We start from the raw sequence: 18,914 nt of genomic DNA on the forward strand, positions 1-18,914 counted from the left end.
TGCCCTCAGCCAGCCTGAATTCCAAAGTCTTGGGTCCTGCATTATCTGCCGTCGCCCCTTCCCTGACGTCAGGACGTCAGGGGTATAAAAGATGTAGCCGACGACATTTTCTTCAGTCTTTCTTGCCGCGCGGTGCCCGAAGCAGAAGCAGTTCGCAAGTGTCGATCATCCGACTCCTGAGATTTTCGTGTTCGAGTTTCAGATCCGAAGTCTTCCTTAAAGTTAAGTACCCCATTGGGGAAACTTTTTTCTTGCTCCAGACCGATGTCAGAAAAAGTTAATAATTGTATTTCTTGTGGAAAGCAAATACCTCATAAGGACTTTCTTACTGTATTCCTTGCCTAGGCCCTGACCACGTTTCAGGTTGTTGGTTTTGTGCTAGATTTAACCAACGTACTATTAAGTGTCGGTATGATGTTGCATTAAACTATTTTGGACGCAGATTTAATTATCCAGAAATGTCATCAGATAGCCATCTGACTACCGGAGTTCACAAAAAAATGCAAAGAAAAAGATAGACAACCGAGGCCCAAAACCGAAGACGAAGCTTCTCCTAAGCCAGCCGCCAGGTCGCCGGTTCTCAGTGAGGCGCTTTTGCAGCCCCTGATGCCTGCTACTTTAGAGTCGCAGGCAGCTACCGACTACCACGTTGAGTCGGCTATGCTACTGGAAACTCAAGGTATTGGAGCCTTGGACACTATTCCCTTAGATGGGTCCGGAGCCGCTGAGCAGGCACCGGCTTCTGAGGGTGTATTCAGACCTAAACATCTATACATTAAACCGACTTCAGCTTCAAAGGCAAAGACTAAAGCACCTTCAAAGACAAAGAAACAAACTCAAGAGCCACGTGGACAGGCCTCCTTGCCCAAAAAATAGATGCTCAAAATGGCCGAAGACTTGATTACCTTGATCAGGGGTTCCCATCCCCCTCCTGATAAGAAACCTTGGTAAGAGACAGACTATGAATTTTCAGATCAGGTTTCTATTTCTTGTGATTCCTATTCTGATCAGGAATATTCACTTCCCCCCTATGAGGATTCTGATGCTGAAGAATCTATTCCTTCAGCTCCTCCTCCTGAGGACTATTCTTTTTGGGGAAACCTTGCATACCACGAGGGAGCATTTCCTCTGGGAGAGCCAAGATTTTTCAGAATCTAAAAAGAGGCTCAGGGACTTCCTTTTACTACATCAACACAGGCCTCTAGCCATTCCACCTGTGTTAGACATTGTAGATGATGTGTTTTCAGAGTCTAGTCTGACCCCTGACTCCTTACCTCCAGCTCCTGCTAAGCCTGACAGATATTACAGGGTTCCTGACTCTCATAAATTAATTTTCAAAAACCCTGCTGCAGACCCAGAAACTATTTCACAGAGTCCCAAAGGGGTTAATGCTTCCGCTACAAAAAACCCTACCCCCTCTGACAGAGATTCTAGGGCACTGGATAGATGGGGAAAAAGGTTTACACATCTGCTACCTTGGCTATAAGGGCCTTAAACTGTCAGTTTCATATGCTCAAATATCAGCAACATGTCATGACATTGCTTAAATAGAAAATGTTGTTAAACTCTGACTGCGCAGAAAACAAGGAAATGCAGGATTTATTGCATGCAGCTGAACAAGTTGGAACGCATACTTTGCAATGTGGTTTTGATTCTCTGGAGACCTCCTGCAGGGCCGCAGTTATGGGTTCTGTAATTAGGAGACCTGCTTGGTTAAAGGAACAAAATCTGCCTGATCATGTCAAAGTTAAATTATTAGATGCATCTTTACAGCATGATACTTTGTTTGGTGTTAAGGCAGAAGGGGTGTTGAAGAAAATGGAGGACAAAGCTAAATCTATGCAAACTGTCAAAGATTTTTTACAAGTACAGCCACCTAGGTTTAGTAGACACTGGCCTATAAAGAATTGGTCCTTTCCAGTGTCAGACAGACCTCAAAGGGGCAGATCCAGACGCCCTAGAGACAGATCCCAGGTGCAAGGTTCATGCAGGTCAAAACAATGGGGTGCTTCTACCTCCAAAAATGGAGAAGACAAATCACAACCATACAGGAAACAGTCCCAATGACTTCTCCCTGCCTGCACCAAGCTCTTATCTCCTGGCAGGACCTTTAGGGGGAAAAATAGCACTTTTTTTCTCAAAATTGGCACATTAAAACCCAGGACAAGTGGGTTCTAAACATAGTGTCACAAGGCTACAAGTTCCACTTCCATACCCTGCCAAAGGCAAATGGTTGGCCAGATCTGCCAAAAAATCAATGGGCAGAGGCACAAAAACACGTCTCATCCCTCATGGACATGGGGGCTATTCAACAAGTACCACAGCAAGAGCAGGGACAAGGATTTTACCCAAGACTGTTCTTGGTACCCAGAAAGGACAAAGCCTGGAGACCAATACTGGACCTATCTATTCTAAACACATTCCTGGATATACCAAAATTCAAAATGTTGACCTTGCAGCAGCTTCTGCCCATGCTGGGCAAAAAGGCTTGGCTCGTGACTTTAGACGTAAAAGAGGCATACCTGCATGTCCCAATCAGGCAATCATGCAGAAGGTACCTCAGATTCAAGGCTGGCTCAATGCATTACCAATTCTCTGCACTGCCCTTTGGCTTATCTACTGCGCCCGGGTCTTTACAAAGTGCCTGGCACCAGTAATTACATTCTGCAGACAAAGAGGAATACAAATATATCCTTACTTGGACGACTGCCTAATTCAAGCAGAGAACAAGGACATTCTACTACAGCATCTGGCATTTGTGAAAAGACTTTTAACATGCCTAGGGTACACAGTCAATGAAAAGAAATCAAAACTAGTACCCTCTCAAGAGATAATATTCCTGGGTGCAAGCTTAAATACAACTGCCCAGATGGCTTATCTCATGCCAGACAAACAAAGGCAACTGACTACCTATTTCAAAAGATTGGCAACAAAGGCCCAGTTATCTGCAAGAAAAATTCTGCAGGCTTTGGGCTTCATGGCATCCTGCATCCTACTAATTCCATATGCAAGACTGCATATAAGGAAACTTCAATGGCACCTAAAAAGTGTCTGGACGCAACATTGCCACAGCCTGGAAACAATAATTACTCTCATTCCCTGCCTGCAACAGGAGTTTCGATGGTGGGCGAAGGCTTGTCACCAAAACAAGGGACAGCCATTCACATTAACCCCAGCCAGGCAGAACCTAGCAACAGATGCATCTGATTATGCCTGGGGGCCCACATGGCAGGAAGATGCATTCAGGGCACCTGATCTACAAGCCAAATGCATCTACATATCAATCAAAAAGAGATGCTAGCTGTTCACAATGCCCTAACAGCCTTCAAGGACCTACTTCATCCGGGACAACTACTGATAAAGACAGACAACACCATGGTCATGTGGTATATAAACAAGCATGGGGGCACACATTCTTACCCCCTTTGCAGACTAGCCATGACGTTGTGGGAAACAGCATTGACTTACCAAGTTCATCTGCAGGCACAATTCCTGCCAGGAAAGGAAAATACTCTGGCAGACGAACTAAGCAGAAACCTCATGGATCCTCACAAGTGGCAGCTGGATCCACAAATCTTCAACATGATAACAAGGAAATGGGGATGCCCGGACATAGATCTATTTGCCTCCCCTCACAACTACCAACTAAAAAGATTCTGCACAAGGACTTATCACAGACAAGCATGGAAAGTGGACGCCTTATCTTTCAACTGGAAAAAACTATCAGTATATGCCTTTCCTCCACTGCCTGTCCTCCCCAAGGTACTCCTAAAGGTCAGACAGGAGAAGCCAAAGGTGATACTGATTGCCCCAGACTGGCCCTGCCAGTACTGGTATCTGATCTTAAGGAACTTGTCTCAATGACCTTACCTCAAATACCTCATCAGCTGTCCCAACAAAACAATCAGATCCTGCACAGCCAACTCAGGACTCTAAACCTGGCAGCATGGCAGATAATGTAGCCGTACAAAGCACACCTCTCAGTGAAGCTGTGATGGATGTCATTTTGGAAGCCAGAAGGCCTAGTACTAGGAAATCTTATGGTGGAAAATGGAAGAGATTTTGTGCTTGGAACCAGGCACAAGGAACTGATACAGCTGTACCAAATATTCCTCAGATTTTGCAATACTTAACTGAGATGCTGGACAAAGGCCTATCTTTTTCATCAATTAAAATTCATGCCTCTGCCATTTTGGCTCATTATAATACAGAGCCACCAATCTTTTCTCATCCTTTATTAAGGCAGTATCTCAGAGGAGCCAAAAATTTAAGGCCTCCAAGGAGATCACCAGTACCTGCATGGGACCTCAATTATGTCTTGGAAAAAGTCACCATGCCTCCTTTTGAGCCAGCTGCTACTGCTGATATAAAGTTTTTATCTTGGAAAACAGCTCTGCTCCTAGCAATAACGTCTGCAAGACGAGTATCAGAGCTACAGGCACTCATGGCTGTGGAACCTTTTATCATTTTTTATCCAGACAGGGTCTCTCTGAGGACAAACCCAACATTTATGCCTAAGGTGATGTCCACTGTGGCACTTAACCAAACTATTCATTTGCCAAATTTTTATCCAAATCCACAGAACAAGGGGGAGAGAATTCTGCATTATTTGGACGTACCCAGACAGCTTAGATTCTATTTGGATAAAACTGAAGTTTTCAGGAAGACAGAACAATTACTAGTGGCATATGCTGCAGGATCACAAGGAAAGGCTATCTCCAAGCAGACTATTTCAAAGTGGATAGGCCACTGCATTCGTTTCTGCTGTTCACAGCATGGCAAGCCAGTGACCAAGGGCATTAGGCCACATTCAACCAGAGCTGCAGCCACTTCAGCAGCCTTTCTCAGGGGAGTACCAACCAAAGACGTTTTAAAGGCTGCTACTTGGAGTTCAGTGCACACCTTTACAAAGCATTATTATCTGCCACTTTACTCTAAATCCAGGGCAGGCTTTGCCACTGCAGTTCTGCAGGGCCTCATAGCAACTCCTAATGCTGTTTAGCTCCAGCCTCCCAACCATAGCTTTGGGACTCTACCCAAATGTAATGACTGCAACAGTGAAACACGAAGAACATAGTACAGTTGTGTACACTTACCATAAATGTAGATGTTCTAGTGTATTCACTGTTGCAGTCCAGGTTACCCACCCGCCATCCCCCTTATTTCTGCTGGAACTTATCTTTCCTTCTCTGATTTATACAACCTATGTGGTGTATTTGCTTGTAGATGAAGGTAAAGTTTATATTGGTGCATGTATTTTTATATTTATATATATAATTTTTTGCTACCCTTTAGAGGGCACCTGACATCTGGGGCAAGAAAAACTGAAGAAAATTGCGTGGGCTGCATCTTTTATACCCCTGACGTCAGGGAAGGGGCAACGGCAGCCGACGCAGGACCCAAGACTTTGGAATTCAGGCCGGCTGAGGGCAACCTGCCAGTAGGATTACCCAAATGTAATGACTGCAACAGTGAATACACTCGAACATCTACATTTATGGTAAGTGTACACAACTGTACTTTTGCAACTCACCTAGTGATATAGGGGTTGATGCCTAGCTTAGTGAGTTTTTCTATGATTCCTGAGTGGGGAATGGTATCAAAGGGCTTGGCCAGATCAAGGTAGGCTATATGAACTAACTTGCCTTCATCCACAGCTCTGGTGACTGACTCAAAGAAGTCGACCAAGTTGAGTAGGCATGAGCTACCCTTCACAAAACCAAACTATGTAGGATCCAGAGTTTGGAGATTCCCTATATCCTTGTTTATTAGGTCCATGATGATGCATTCCATAGCTTTGCATGTCAGACTTGTCAGGCTAATGGGGCGATAGTTCCCAGGGTCTGTAGTCACTCCTGCTTTGTGGAGAGGGATGACTGTAGCAGTGCTTCATTCAGTAGGGACAAAGCCTGAGGTGAGGCTGTGATTGAACAGGGCACACAGGTGAGGTGCCAATTCACTCCGTAGTTCATGTAGAACACAGCTAGGGATATTGTCAGGTCCCATAGAAGTTGTATTCTTGGCCTTGGAGAGTGCTGTTCTAACCTGTACATCAGTAATACTGGGTGCCTGGTAATCTACTGATATTGTGATTGGTCCTTTGGTTTCTTAGGCTGCATTTTATTCTTCCTTTCGTGTTTTTTCCTTTCATTGGTAGGGATGTTAGATGTTCATACTCGATCTAAGGTAAGCAAGAAACAACAATGCATCGTGGGAGGAGGGGGCATGAGCTTGAGCTACATGAACAAAGCTGTTTGCCGTGTTGGTGCCTAATGGTGACTGAGGGAGCCCATCAGTGAAGTGGATGGGGATGGATATTTAAGATGCATTGCTGTGGTAAGTGCAGATCTATCATTTTTCTTTGTTTAGCTGTCAGTCCCTTATGCACGCCTAAAGTGTCGAAAGCAGTGTTGTGCAATGGACCTTTGGTGGTTGTTCATGCTACACTTGCAATGTGGCTAATCATGTCCTCACCCTCTTGTAGGCAGCACCTCTATGTGATCCTCAGTCTCCACTGGTGGATTCTCAAACAGGTGGCAAGCAGACTTGAGCCTTGTCATTCCTGTCCTTGCATTTAGATTATTAAGAAGGCATAAGCTTATTACACCTGCTTGTATATAATCAAGTGACAGCAGTGTATTCATTGGACTGCATTTCTGGAATACCTGAAGTTGTTTCTCTGAAATGTCTTCATATTTTACTGACTACTCCCATCACATCATATTGACCTCTTCAGTTTTGGTTTGTCCCTTTATGTCTTGGTCTTGATACCCAGCAGAACTGCGTTTTCCGTATTTTCTTCAATCTATGGTGTGACTTCATCATTATTTATCATGTTGGCAGCAGGTATACCCTCTTTCTAATGACATTATCTCAAAAGTCATTTCTCTTCTTGAAAGGAAAATTATATCTATTACAAAAAAGTAAAGGCGTACTATGCACAATCTACACTCTTACTTCATTTTATCGTATGAATTTCTGAAGGTTACATTTATATTATATTTGTTTGATGGCAGAATATGTGAGTAAGCCTCTGTGGTCATCCTTTCAGGTACATTGTAAGCCTCCTTATCCCTGCATTCCATCTAACCCTATCTGTGTTTGTCTTCTACTGTCTTGATTACCTCCATGGGGTCCCCCTCTACCAGCTATTCCAGCTGCCAATTCACTAGGTCCATGACTGTCTCTGTGAAGAAATGCTTTCTAAGCCCAGAGAGTAGTTGGTCACAACAATGTTTGCCTTTTACCCTCTCTCCTCCTTCCTGTCTGTTTTCAGAACGACCCTTCACATTTCCCCTGACATACTGTAATGTCCCCCCACCTCTTGTGGTCTCCAGTAAGAAAGAGCTGTTCTGCCTATTCTGTGTCATTGTTCAGCTGTTGTTTACTGTTAGTAGTTGTTACACCTATATATATTTCTGCATCAGACCATAAAATGATTACGCAGTCACTGTGTTGTTAATCATTCAAGACAGAGCTAGACACCAGTTTGAGTCACACACCAGGTAGATGATCTCTCTGTCTTTTTACAGAGAGTAGCAAATCTTTTTGTTGCTGTTGTTAAAATGTGTTAGAAGAAAATAAGAAATTTAATAATGAGTGTGCTGAGTTACATGTGTAATTAGTAAGTATACATTAGTATGTGTTTATGTATGTTTTACAATAACAGTTATTAAGCCAACCAAAGATTGTGATGATCTTTTTTTTTTGTCATTGCCATAGAATGAATATGTAAACTGTTGAAATGTGGCATTCTGATAAATTTATCTTTGTTCATAGAAGAGTGATGTTTCACTAGCAGACCTTCGGAATAGCTACATGGCCTCTCTGTGTAACTTGGATCATGAGAACCAGCAGCTGAGAAAGGAACTGGCAGAGGTGAATGCTAGACTGGAAGTGTCCGCACAGGACTGTCGTGACAAATATCATAATGTCCTTCAGCAGATGCAGAGCAAGCTTTCGGACATCCAGGATGCAGAGGACAGGTAAGAATTGTCCAGGAAAACTATTTTATTTAGGGATTAAAATCTAGACATTATGGCTACATTCTTATAAAGAAAGGGTCAATTTTGCTAAGAACTGCAAACAGTACTACAGCTTGTATTCTGGCATACACCATCTTCTGTCCAACTGTAGTAGCCATCAGTGAAATTGTGTACTATTTCCTGTGACATTGAAGGCCATTGCTAAGTTGTTTTTTTTTCCTCATTGGCTTATGGCTCTTGCTGATGTTTCGCCAAGCTCTACTTGTTTAATGTGATAAATTATAGATTTGTTCTTGGCATTCCCAGCTTTACTCTTGGATAGTGTATTAAAACAAACCTTATCTGTCTTGCTTCTGAGTACTTTTGCAACCTGTGCTTTCATGTTCGTTATTGACAAAGCAATGAACACATTGTATGCATTGTACACTTATAGTGACATATCTTTATCATTTTATTTTAGAGCAAGTTACACCTAACACTTGTACTAGTAATAGCTTAAAGCCTTGGTCAGCACTTGGCAGATTGATTCATAAGTATGGTAGAAGTAATAGGAGAGTTTCCAGATCATGAACAGTAGACTCACTACAAACAGCCCCTGATAAAGGACCAGGAGTCCAGGCCTGATCTCCAGACCTGACTTTTAGTTCATATCTGTTGATGTCTTTCCGTATCACTGTTGCAGTATTCCTAGTAGAGGGGGTCTCCTGCCAAGGATGGCCCAACATCCAGCCAGTATACTAAAACCTTTAGTATTTACAAGGTGGTGTACATCATATTTACGCTCCCCATGCAAGGCATAGGGCATAAAGGTGGCGTATGGATGCACAGATTCAGAACTTCTTTGACATCAGTCTGAATGCCATGATTGAACAGTGGTCTGAATGCCTTTCTTCTGTGCTGGCTACCAAGCAACACATATGAGCCAATGTCATGCATCATATGACCTTGGGAAGGTAAAGATTTGGTACCCCAGCCAGATGTCAGCATTGACAGCTCAGATGTCAGGAATACTGCAACAGTGATCAGTAGGACATCTGCTGTTATGGTAACTTCTTACACAACTGTACTTTTCCCCCATACAGCTTTTTTAGGCAATGCCTAATTGACAAACTTTCCAATGTAGCAAAATCTACCCAAGGAAATTTAAAGGTGTTACTACTAAGTGCCAGAAGTCTAAACAAGAAGCTAATTCCCTCCAAGCTCTCCTCACCTTGGAGAAAGAGGACATCCTTGCAGTTACTGAAACATGGTTGAAAGCCATGGAGAATACCCTGCCAGTGTAAGGGTTCAATGCCTTCCACACATTTAGACGAGCAGCTGCAAAGACAGGGACTAAAAGTGAAAGTGTTTCAGTCTGCATCATTTACAAACATGCCTTTTGGTTGGTTAAACAGGATGACACACTGGAGTTTCTTCAGTGTCCATATTAACATAGACAAAGCCTCACACCATATCTTAGTAAGCTGTAGGCCAGCCTCTATATCCCATGAAACTCATAGCTCATACTTAGATATAGTGGAGACAAACATCATTCAACCAAATACCATACTCTTGGGGGGACTTAAATTATCCCTGTATAAACTGGGAATCCAACACAGCTCCAGATTTGCAGATGCAGATTCCTAGACTTTATAAACACAAATACCCTAGACTGTGTAAACACAAATACCCTGGACCAGTTAGTTCATACCCCTACAAGAAGCGCAGACATATTGGACTTGGTACTCACGAATGTGGGAGAACACTGCACCCCCACCATGTCTTACCCTGTCTGGTAAGGTCAGACCATAAGGCAGTCTTCTTCAAAATAAGAATCAATTCTGTAATCTCAGCAAACCCTGTAACAGTTACAAATTTCTCCAAGGCAAATTATCTTTTTTATGATGTGATAACCCGTCAAAATTTAAAGCCCCTCCAAAATCAGATAACACAGCAACCTATGCAGAGTTAATTCGCAGAAGCTGTGTACAACCATGTCAGCGATTGGATAGAAACTGCTGTGGATAGAGGCTGCTGTGCCTACCAGAAGTAAGCTCAAAACTAACTCAAAAACCAAACCACCCTGGTGGAATCCAAAATTACAACAGAAGAAAAAACATCATAGCTAAAATTACGAAGTGGAACACCAAAAAAAGATAAAAACTGTATTACCAAACTGAATAGACAAATAAGTGTTCTAAGTAAGTTCAATAAAGCAAATTTTGAGCTAAATATCGTATCCCAGACCAAGGACAGCCATAATGCCTTCTTTAGCTTTGTCTGAAACTTCAAAGGCAGCACATAAGTGTGCCGAACTTTTGGTAAATGAAGCCATATTTACAGAACCAGGAGATGTAACAAATCTTCTTGCTGACAAATTTAGCTCCAACGTTATCCCCCTCTCACCCCCAGCTGCCCCCAGGAAGTACCATCTAACATAATCCTTTCAACGATCAGTAGGGAAAAGCTTCGATGGGTCCCGATAATGTCGCACTTACCTTCTAAATAGCCTGAAATATGCCCTGTCACGGCCACTGGTCACTGTTCAGCTGTAGCCTCTGCATAGGCTTCATCCCATATGAATAGTGGACTGCAACAGTCACCGCTCAGCATACGGGTAGACTGTCAATGGATCCTGGGAGCTACAGACTGGTCTCGTAAGTAAAGCCATGGAAATAACTATCATGGAAATCATTAATAATGACATAGGAAACCTTCAGATAGTGGACCCAACCCAGTTTGGTTTCATCAAAGGTATGTCATGCCTGCGGAACCTGACAGACTTCTTTGAGAAGGCCGTCAAGGCAATGGATGAGGGCAAAATGGGGCATTGTAAACAAACTCACAGAACTGGGCATAAACACCTTTGTAACTCACTGGATAGCCAGCTGGGTCACAGGGCCCAGGAAATTAGGATTTGATAGACCATCTCCAAAAAGAGGCTTGTCAACAGTAGAGCCCCTGGGGCTTTGTGCTGGGTCCTCTCCTGTTTGGCATCTATTTTTTGGAAGTCACAGCCAGTGGCAAGGGCTGCTGGCTTACCAAGCTTGCAGATTAAACCACCCAAGATACTAACGTCTTACCACAAGGTCTACACAGACAAATGGCTGGTGTGAAAGCCAGAGCTTAAAACTCTGCCAAGAAATGCATATTACCTTTTAGGAAGTCAGCCATCCAGGGAAATTACTTCATCGATAAAACACCCTTAAAAATATACACAGTAGTCACCAACATGTACCTAAGGTATTAAGAAAATCATTCTGTGTTGCTTAACTTTTAAGTAAGGGCATGGCATCCAGGTCCAGGGAAGTCTCCTTTCAGGTGTACTCAACCTTCATCACCCCCATCATTTAGTGCTATGGCTCCTTTAGTATGTACTTGATCAGGCACATTCAACACCTGGGAAGTCCACAGAAGTTCCTCACAAAAAGAATAAAGGATGGAAACACAATTTCCTGTGCACATTGCCTCAAAGCCCTACCTCCGTACTGTGTTTCCTACAGACTGCTGAGAGGTGCTTTATGCCTGGAATAAAAGACATCCTTGCATCCTGCTGTGATGGTCCTTTGCATAGATACAAAACAAACAGCACCAGAACTACTAGATCTAAGAATTTAAAGTTTGCTTTTAACTTAAATAAGACATGTTGGAGGGACAGGTATGTATCTCAGAGAATCCCCTTTGTCTGGAATAGGCGTCCCTTCTGTGTGAAGTAGAGCCCTTCCCTAACCTTACTCAAGCACAACCAGGATCAGTGGATTGGGAATCAAAATTTCACCCCTGGTTTGATACCTGCATCGTTGATGAACAGAGGTAGCTCTTAAATCATTCCTTAGCTAACATACACCCCTTTAAATAAGCCCTAAGGCACAATAACTTGAGATGCATTTTTGGTTGCATGGTTAGACTTATAAAGGCTACAGTGGTTGTTGGCCAAGTATATACCTAAGAACCTTATATTATGCAACTCCCTCTTGTCTTCCCTAAACTCCAGAATGAGGGAAAAATTCTTTATTCCACGGATGTGCACAGACAGCTGAAATGCTATCTAGATAAAAGCAAGAACATCAGGTCAGTCATTAGTGTCCTTTTCATCCAGGTAGAAGGGAAGACCAGTTTCCATGCAGAAATACCGCTGCTTCATTGCATTCTGTTCTGTTAGTCCCATCCTTGTATTCCACAAATCTGTGTTAGAGAGGAGATTCCCACTATGCTAATTGAGTGTCGGCAGCGGTCCGAGGCGCCTAAGATATTTGGGCAGATGTCCCTTTGAAAAAGAGGCAGAAGACTAAGCATATTTCTCCTGCTGCTAAAGATCCTCAGTATGACTGGCAGGATTTAGGTTTTGTTTAAATCCCTCGTGGCTTTGAAGGCCCCATGGGGAGTCTCTGTCCCTGCGCCCCCTTGGTCTTCTACTCCTCTTAAGAGGCCTAGGGAGCAAGTTTCATCTGATGAAGAAATAGATTCTGATATGGAATCCTTGGCGTATTCCTTCCAGATTCCCTCTCCCTTGGATTATGGTTTTGAGGAAGAAGATTCTATTAGCCCTGATTCTCCCTTTGAGGAAATTTCCTTTGGGGATACCTTTTCCAGCATGATGCAGTTTTTTTAAGTGGGACTGTGTCCAGGTCTCTATGAGCTTGTTGTAATGGAGTCTCCCAAGCCCTCTGCTATTCCTCCTGTTCCTGCTGCCTTGTTGGATACTTTCTCTGCAGCTTCTAAGGTTCCTGATTCCCAGCCTTCTAAAAAAAACTGATAGGTTTTATGAGGTGCATGATGATTTTAAATTTCTGTACAAGTGTCCCTCTGCTGACCCTTCTGTTATTTCTGTTTCTTCTGATAAGCCATCTAAGCTTTTACCTTCTGCTAAGCTGCTCCCCTCTGACGAGGACAGCAGAACCACTGAGAAGTTGGTTAAGAACATGTGTTCTGCTGCTGCTCTGCCTTTTGGGCTGTGAATTACCAGACCCATATGGCCAGGTTATATTTGGCCCTTCTCTCAGGCATTTTAGGTTATTTCAGACCCTCCTGATTCTGAGGGGAAGGCTTTAGCCCTCTCTTGGTAGGGTCCTCTTCTCAAGTGGCTTGCAATTGCATTAAGTGTTAAATGTAGTTATGACACAGCTGATGCCTCATCTAGAGCTGCTGCCTTTGGTTCTGTGTTAAGAAGGTATGCCTGGCTTCATCTTCAGCCTTTGCCTGATGATACTAAGGCCAAGCTGATGGATGCTTCCTTTAATAATAGAAATTTCTATGGATCTGCAGATGCTGAGATTTTTAAGTCCCTTCAGGAAAAGGGTAAGGTTGTGCAAGAATTAAAACATATTTTGTTTCCCCGTTTCCAAATTTTAGAAGAGCTACCCTACTAAATCTGCCTCTGTCCGAGAGAGTCTTGCCCCCTCCCAAAAGTAAAAAAGGTGGTAGAAGGGCTTCTCCTGCTAAATCTACTCATACTCCTAGAACACAGAAACCTCTTTTCCAGACAAACCAGGTTCTGTCCGACTATCTTCTTCTTTCCCACCTTAGCCACATTCCTCTATCTCATTGTCTTTTCCTGTCCCTTCCAAACTGGTTATGGTTCACTCAGGATTTTTGGGTTCTATCCATCATTTGTCAGGGGTATTACATGGTTTGCAAATCTCTTCCCACCTTTTTGGGTATTCCTCAATCTCCTCACGAACAGCTGCTCTTTTTTCCAAGTGTTTTTTGGAGCCTTTTGTCTCAAGGAATCATCCAAGCAGTTTTGGCTCCTCAGAAAGGGAGGGATTTTATTCTAGAATGTTTCTGGTTCCCAGGAAAGAAGGCACCTGGAGACCCTTTTTGGATCTCTCCTAACTCAACACTTTTTAAGAAGGCTCCTTCCTTTTGGGTGCTAAGGCTCCTTCCTTTTGGGTGCTTTCCCTTCAATTTTTTTTTTCCTGTTCTTCTTCCTCAGGCTTTCCTAGTGGATCTGAAGGATGCCTATCTCCATATCCCTATTCATCCCCTTTTCAGGAAATTTTTATGTTTCTCTGTTGCTTCCTCCATCTTTAGTTCTCTGCTTTGCCCTTTGTTCTTTCTACTGCCCCAGGGGTCTATTGATTGCTTTTTCTGTAAGATGAGGGGAATACAGATCTTTCCTTATCTGGACAACCTGCTTACTCAGGCTTCCTCTCCAGAGATTTTGCTTCAACATCTTCACTATTTGTCTCCTTACATTTGCAAAAATCCTTCCTAACTCCTTATCAAGATCATGTTTTTCTCAAGTGAAGGCTCTTGACCATTCCAATGCTGGCATCTGTGTTTCCTCCCAAGGCTTTAACTCTCATTGTATTCTTTCAAGTCCCTTCTTCCCCTGACCTCCATTACAGCCAGAGAATTTCAAAGAGCTCTGGGATACGTGGCTTCCACCTTCCTATGATTTGTCTGGCCAGACTTCATATGAGAAAGCTCCAATGGTTCATAAAGTCAGGCTGGCTTCAACATTCTCATCCTTTAGACTTTATGATTCTTCTTCTGTCATCCCTCAAGCTGGAGCTTCAGAGGTGGATTCATCAGTTTCCCTCAACCCTGGGCTTCCTTTTTAACCTCCAGTCCCCCACTCAGTAACTCTTTTCAAATGCCTCACACATTGGGTGGGGAACTTCCTTTGGCCCTCAGAAAATTCCGGGCCTTTGGTATTTCCATCAAAAGAAGGACCACATTAATATCGAAGAGATAAAAGCTCTTCTCCAGGCCCTTCAGGCCTTTCATTCTCATTTTCTTTCCAGGCCCCCTCAAAATCTTTACAGACAGTACCACAGTGATGTGGTACATCAACAAGTGGGGGGGGGGGCACAGTCTTACTTCTTGTGCAGACTAGCTCTTCAGGTTTGGGATCTAGGTGTCCAGTATCAGGTGACTGTTCAGGCTGTTTAATTCCTTCAGAACAAAACCTTGTGGCAGACTCTCTGAGCAGATCCATTACACAGACTCATGAGTGGATGATTCACAGAGATGTTTTTCTGGACATTGTCCACCAATGGGGTACTCCTCAGGTAGATCTTTCTGCCTACCCTCTGAATAGACAACTTCCTCTGGTTTGCACCAGAGTCCGATATATCTGGTTTGGAAGGTGGACTCCCTATTTTTTTCCTGGAAGGGGTTGTTTCTTTACACCTTCTCTCCCCTTTCTCTCATACCGAAGATCCTGTTCAGGATAGAACAAGATGCTCCCAAAATCTTGTTGGTGACTCCCTTTTGGCCCAGACAGCTTTGGTTCCCTCTTCCTCTGCATTTAGCCAAGGGCAATCATCATAAGTTACCTCACAGGATGTACCTACTCACACAAGACAAGGGATCTCTCATTCATTCCCACTTGTCCACTCTTCAAGTGACACTGTGGGTGATAGGGTTTTGTGCTTTGGCTTCTGCAGGAGGGCAGTTAACCCACCACCAGGAAATCTTGTTTGTCCAAATAGAAGAGATTTTCTTTTTGGTGTCTTGCTCACAACCTGGATCCACTTTCTGTGGAAGTTCCTTTGGTTCTCTCTTATTTGTGTGAATTGCTGAATGCTGGGTTGGCATACTCTTTGGTTAAAGCCCACCTGTCAGCCATTTCTGCTTGTCTGCTCCTTTGGCTTCTAGATTTGAGGTCAACCAATTCCTTAAAGGCTTCCGTCATATTAGGCCTCCCAGGAAGCCTATTCCTCCCTCCTATGACCTTAATTTTGTCATGGAAAAATTGACTCAGGCTCCTTTTGAGCCTGCAGCTTCAGCTTCTTTACACCATTGTTCTTGGAAGACTGTTCTTTTTTGGCCCTAACCTCAACCAGAAGTTTGTTTGAGCTGCAGGGCCTTATGGCTGTATCTCATATTTTAGTTTTTCATGAGGACAGGGTGTCTCTTCATACTAATCTTTCTATTATGCCCAGTGTGGTTAATGAGTTGTCTCAATCAGTCTATTCAGTTGCTCACTTTTTTCCCTTCTCCGCAGTCTGCTAATGAGAAGGTTCTTCACACCTTGGATTTGCACAGATACTGAGATATCATTTGGATAAAACTAAAGCTATTCATAAATTTGAGCAACTTTTTGTTTCCTTTCATCCTAGGTCTTTAGGGTTGGCTGTTTCTAAGCAAACCATTTTTTATTGGATATATTAAGCCATTTCGTTTTGTTACTCTCTTCATGGGAAAAGCCTTTCTTCTTCTGTTATGGCTCATTCAACCAAGGCTGTGGCTGCTTCTGGTGCTTTTTTTTTTTTCAAAATGATTGGATACCTCCTCCATTTTTGAGACTTGGACTTCTGTGCATACTTTTACTAAGCACTGTTAGTTGGATGTGGTTTCCAGGGCTACAGCTGGATTTACCATGGCTGTCTTGCATGGCTTTCTTGAAGGCTGTGCTGAACCTTATTTCTTCCACCTTTCCTCCCAAGATTTTGTACTCTCCCTTCTGTAAGTAATACTGCAACAGTGATATGGAAGGATATAGTACAGTTGTCCAGTTGTGTAATATGTTACTATAACAGTAGATGTCCTTCTCGTCACTGTTGCAGTATTCATTCCCTCCCTCCTCCCCCTGTTTCTTTCTCTTTCTGGATACACAGGATGTTCATCGTGTTACACTGTTGCAGTCATTACATTTGGGTAATCTGCTGGCAGGTTGCCCTCAGTCGGCTTGATTAACAAAGTCTTGGGTCCTGCGTCGGTTGCTGTCCCTTCTTCCATGACATCAGGTCATCAGGGGTATAAAACATGCAGCCGACACCATTACATCAGTCTTGCTTGCCACGCGGTGCCCGAAGCAAAAGCAGTTCGCAACTGCCGGTCGGCCGACTCCTGAAATTTTCATTTTCAAGTTTCAGAACCGAAGTCTTCAACTTCAAGCTAAGTACCCATTGGGGAAACTTTTTCTTGCCCCTTACCGATGTCAGTAGAAGTTAATAATTGCATTACTTGTGGGAAGCAAGTACCTCATAAGGATTTTCATTTGTACTGTATTCCTTGCCTAGGCCCCAACCACGACGTACCTTGCTGTCAGTTTTGTCCTTTATTTAATCTGTGCACTATCCGTCGTCGGTACATTTTTGCTTCAAAATATTTCAGTTCTCGGTTTAATTATCCAGAAATGATGTCGGTTAGCCATCCGACTACCGGAATACCAAAAAAACACAAAGAAAAAGACAGAGACAGGCCAATGAGGTCCAAAACTGCAGATGACGCTTCTCCTAAGCCAGTCGCCAGTTCGCCGGTACTCAGTGAGGTGTTTTTGCAGCCCCTGATACCTGCTACTTCTGATTCGCAGGCCTCTACTGAGACCCATTCGGAGTCCGGTATGCCACGAGATGCTTCACATATGGAACCCGTGGATGTCTCTACCTTGGATGGGTCCGGAGCCGCTGAGCAGGCACCGGCTTCTGAGGGTGTATTCAGGCCTACAGACTTGCATATTAAACCGACTCCAGCTTCAGTGCTAAGGCCTAAATCTCGATCTATGTCTAAACAAACCGACGCCCAGGCCACATGTTCAGGCCCCTATGCCTAAAAAACAAATGATCAAAATGGCTGAAGTTTTAATTACTCTAATCAGGTGTAGTCAACTCCCCCTTCTAAGAGGCCTTGGGCTGAACTTGACTGTGAATCCTCTGAACAGGACTCTGTTTCTTCTGACTCTTCTAATGACCTGGATTTGTCCATACCTTCTTATGAGGACTCTGATGCAGAGGATTCCATTCCCTTTGCTTCTCCACCTGAGGATTTCTCTTTTGAGGAAACTTTACATACCTTAAGGGAGCATTTCCACTGGGAAAGTCAGGATTTCTCGGAATCAAAAAAAGAGGCTTAGGGATTTCCTCCTTCTTCCTCAGCATAGGCCTTTGGCTATACCTCCTGTACTAGACATTGTTGATGATGTGTTTTCGGAATCCAGTATGGCCCCTGATTCCTTGGCTCCAGCCCCTAGCAAACCAGACAGGTACTACAGGTTACTGAGTCCCACAAATTCCTTTTCAAAAATCCTGTTGCGGACCCTGAAACCATTTTTCAGGTGCCCAAGGGCATTAAGGCTTCTACTGCTAAAAATCCTGCCCCTTCTGATAAGAGACTCCAGGGCGCTGGATAGATGGGGTAAAAAGGTTTATACTTTTGCAGCCTTAGCAATCAGGGCTTTAAACTGTCAATTCCATATGCTAAAATATCAACAGCATATCAGGGGACTGCTTAAACAGAACATTATGTTGATTTCTGACTGTGTGGAGAATAAAGATTTGCAGGATTTATTGCATTCAGCTGAACAAGTTGGCAAACATACTTTACAATGTGGTTTTGATTCCTTAGAGGCCTCTTGTAGGGCTGTTTTTACTGGGTCTGTGCTTAGAAGGCATGCTTGGCTTAAGGAGCAATCTCTGCCTGATCATGTTAAAGCAAAACTTTTGGATGCTCCTTTACAGCAGGACCGCTTATTTTGCAATAAGGCTGAAGAAGTTCTAAAAAAAGATGGAAGATAAAGCTAAATCTATGCAAACTGTGAAAGATTTCTTACAAATGCAACCTCCTAGATTTAGTAGGCATTGGCGTACTAAGAACTGGTCCTTTCCAGCTCCTTCTAGAGCCACTACGGCCAAACCCACACATTCCAAAACCAACAGGTTTCAGTCCCAAAGGGCTTTCAGAACTAAGCAATGGGGTGCTTCCACTTCCAAATCTGGAAACAACAATGCACCACCATATGGTAAACAGTCTCAATGACTTCCCCTTGAAATTACCAAGCACTTACCTCTTAGCCGCCCCTTTGGGGGGAAAACTGGCTCTTTATTCAAGAAACTGGCAACTTATAACCCTGGACAAATGGGTTTTAAATATAGTGTCCCAGGGATACATATTTCAATTCCACAAGCTGCCAACTCCAAACAGGTGGCCAGACCTGCCCCCAAATCAGTGGGCAGAGGCACAGAAACAAGTACTTTCCCTCCTAAACACGGGGCTATTCAA

At 43.4% G+C, this 18,914-nt stretch overlaps 1 protein-coding gene across 3 annotated transcripts in view; it reads left to right on the plus strand.

The window, feature by feature from the left end:
* The window catches only part of CEP63 (centrosomal protein 63), a 673,466-nt gene that overhangs the window by 581,350 nt on the left and 73,202 nt on the right, over window positions 1-18,914 (plus strand). For all 3 annotated transcript variants that reach the window (XM_044070624.1, XM_044070622.1, XM_044070623.1), the window contains exon 13: window positions 7,780-7,985. In XM_044070624.1, the coding sequence (XP_043926559.1) occupies window positions 7,780-7,985 (206 nt within the window). The remainder of the gene's footprint in view (window positions 1-7,779; window positions 7,986-18,914) is intronic.

Source organism: Protopterus annectens, chromosome 4.part1 (assembly GCF_019279795.1).
Source record: "Protopterus annectens isolate FY-2018-M chromosome 4.part1, PAN1.0, whole genome shotgun sequence".
Taxonomy (NCBI): Eukaryota; Metazoa; Chordata; order Ceratodontiformes; family Protopteridae; genus Protopterus; species Protopterus annectens.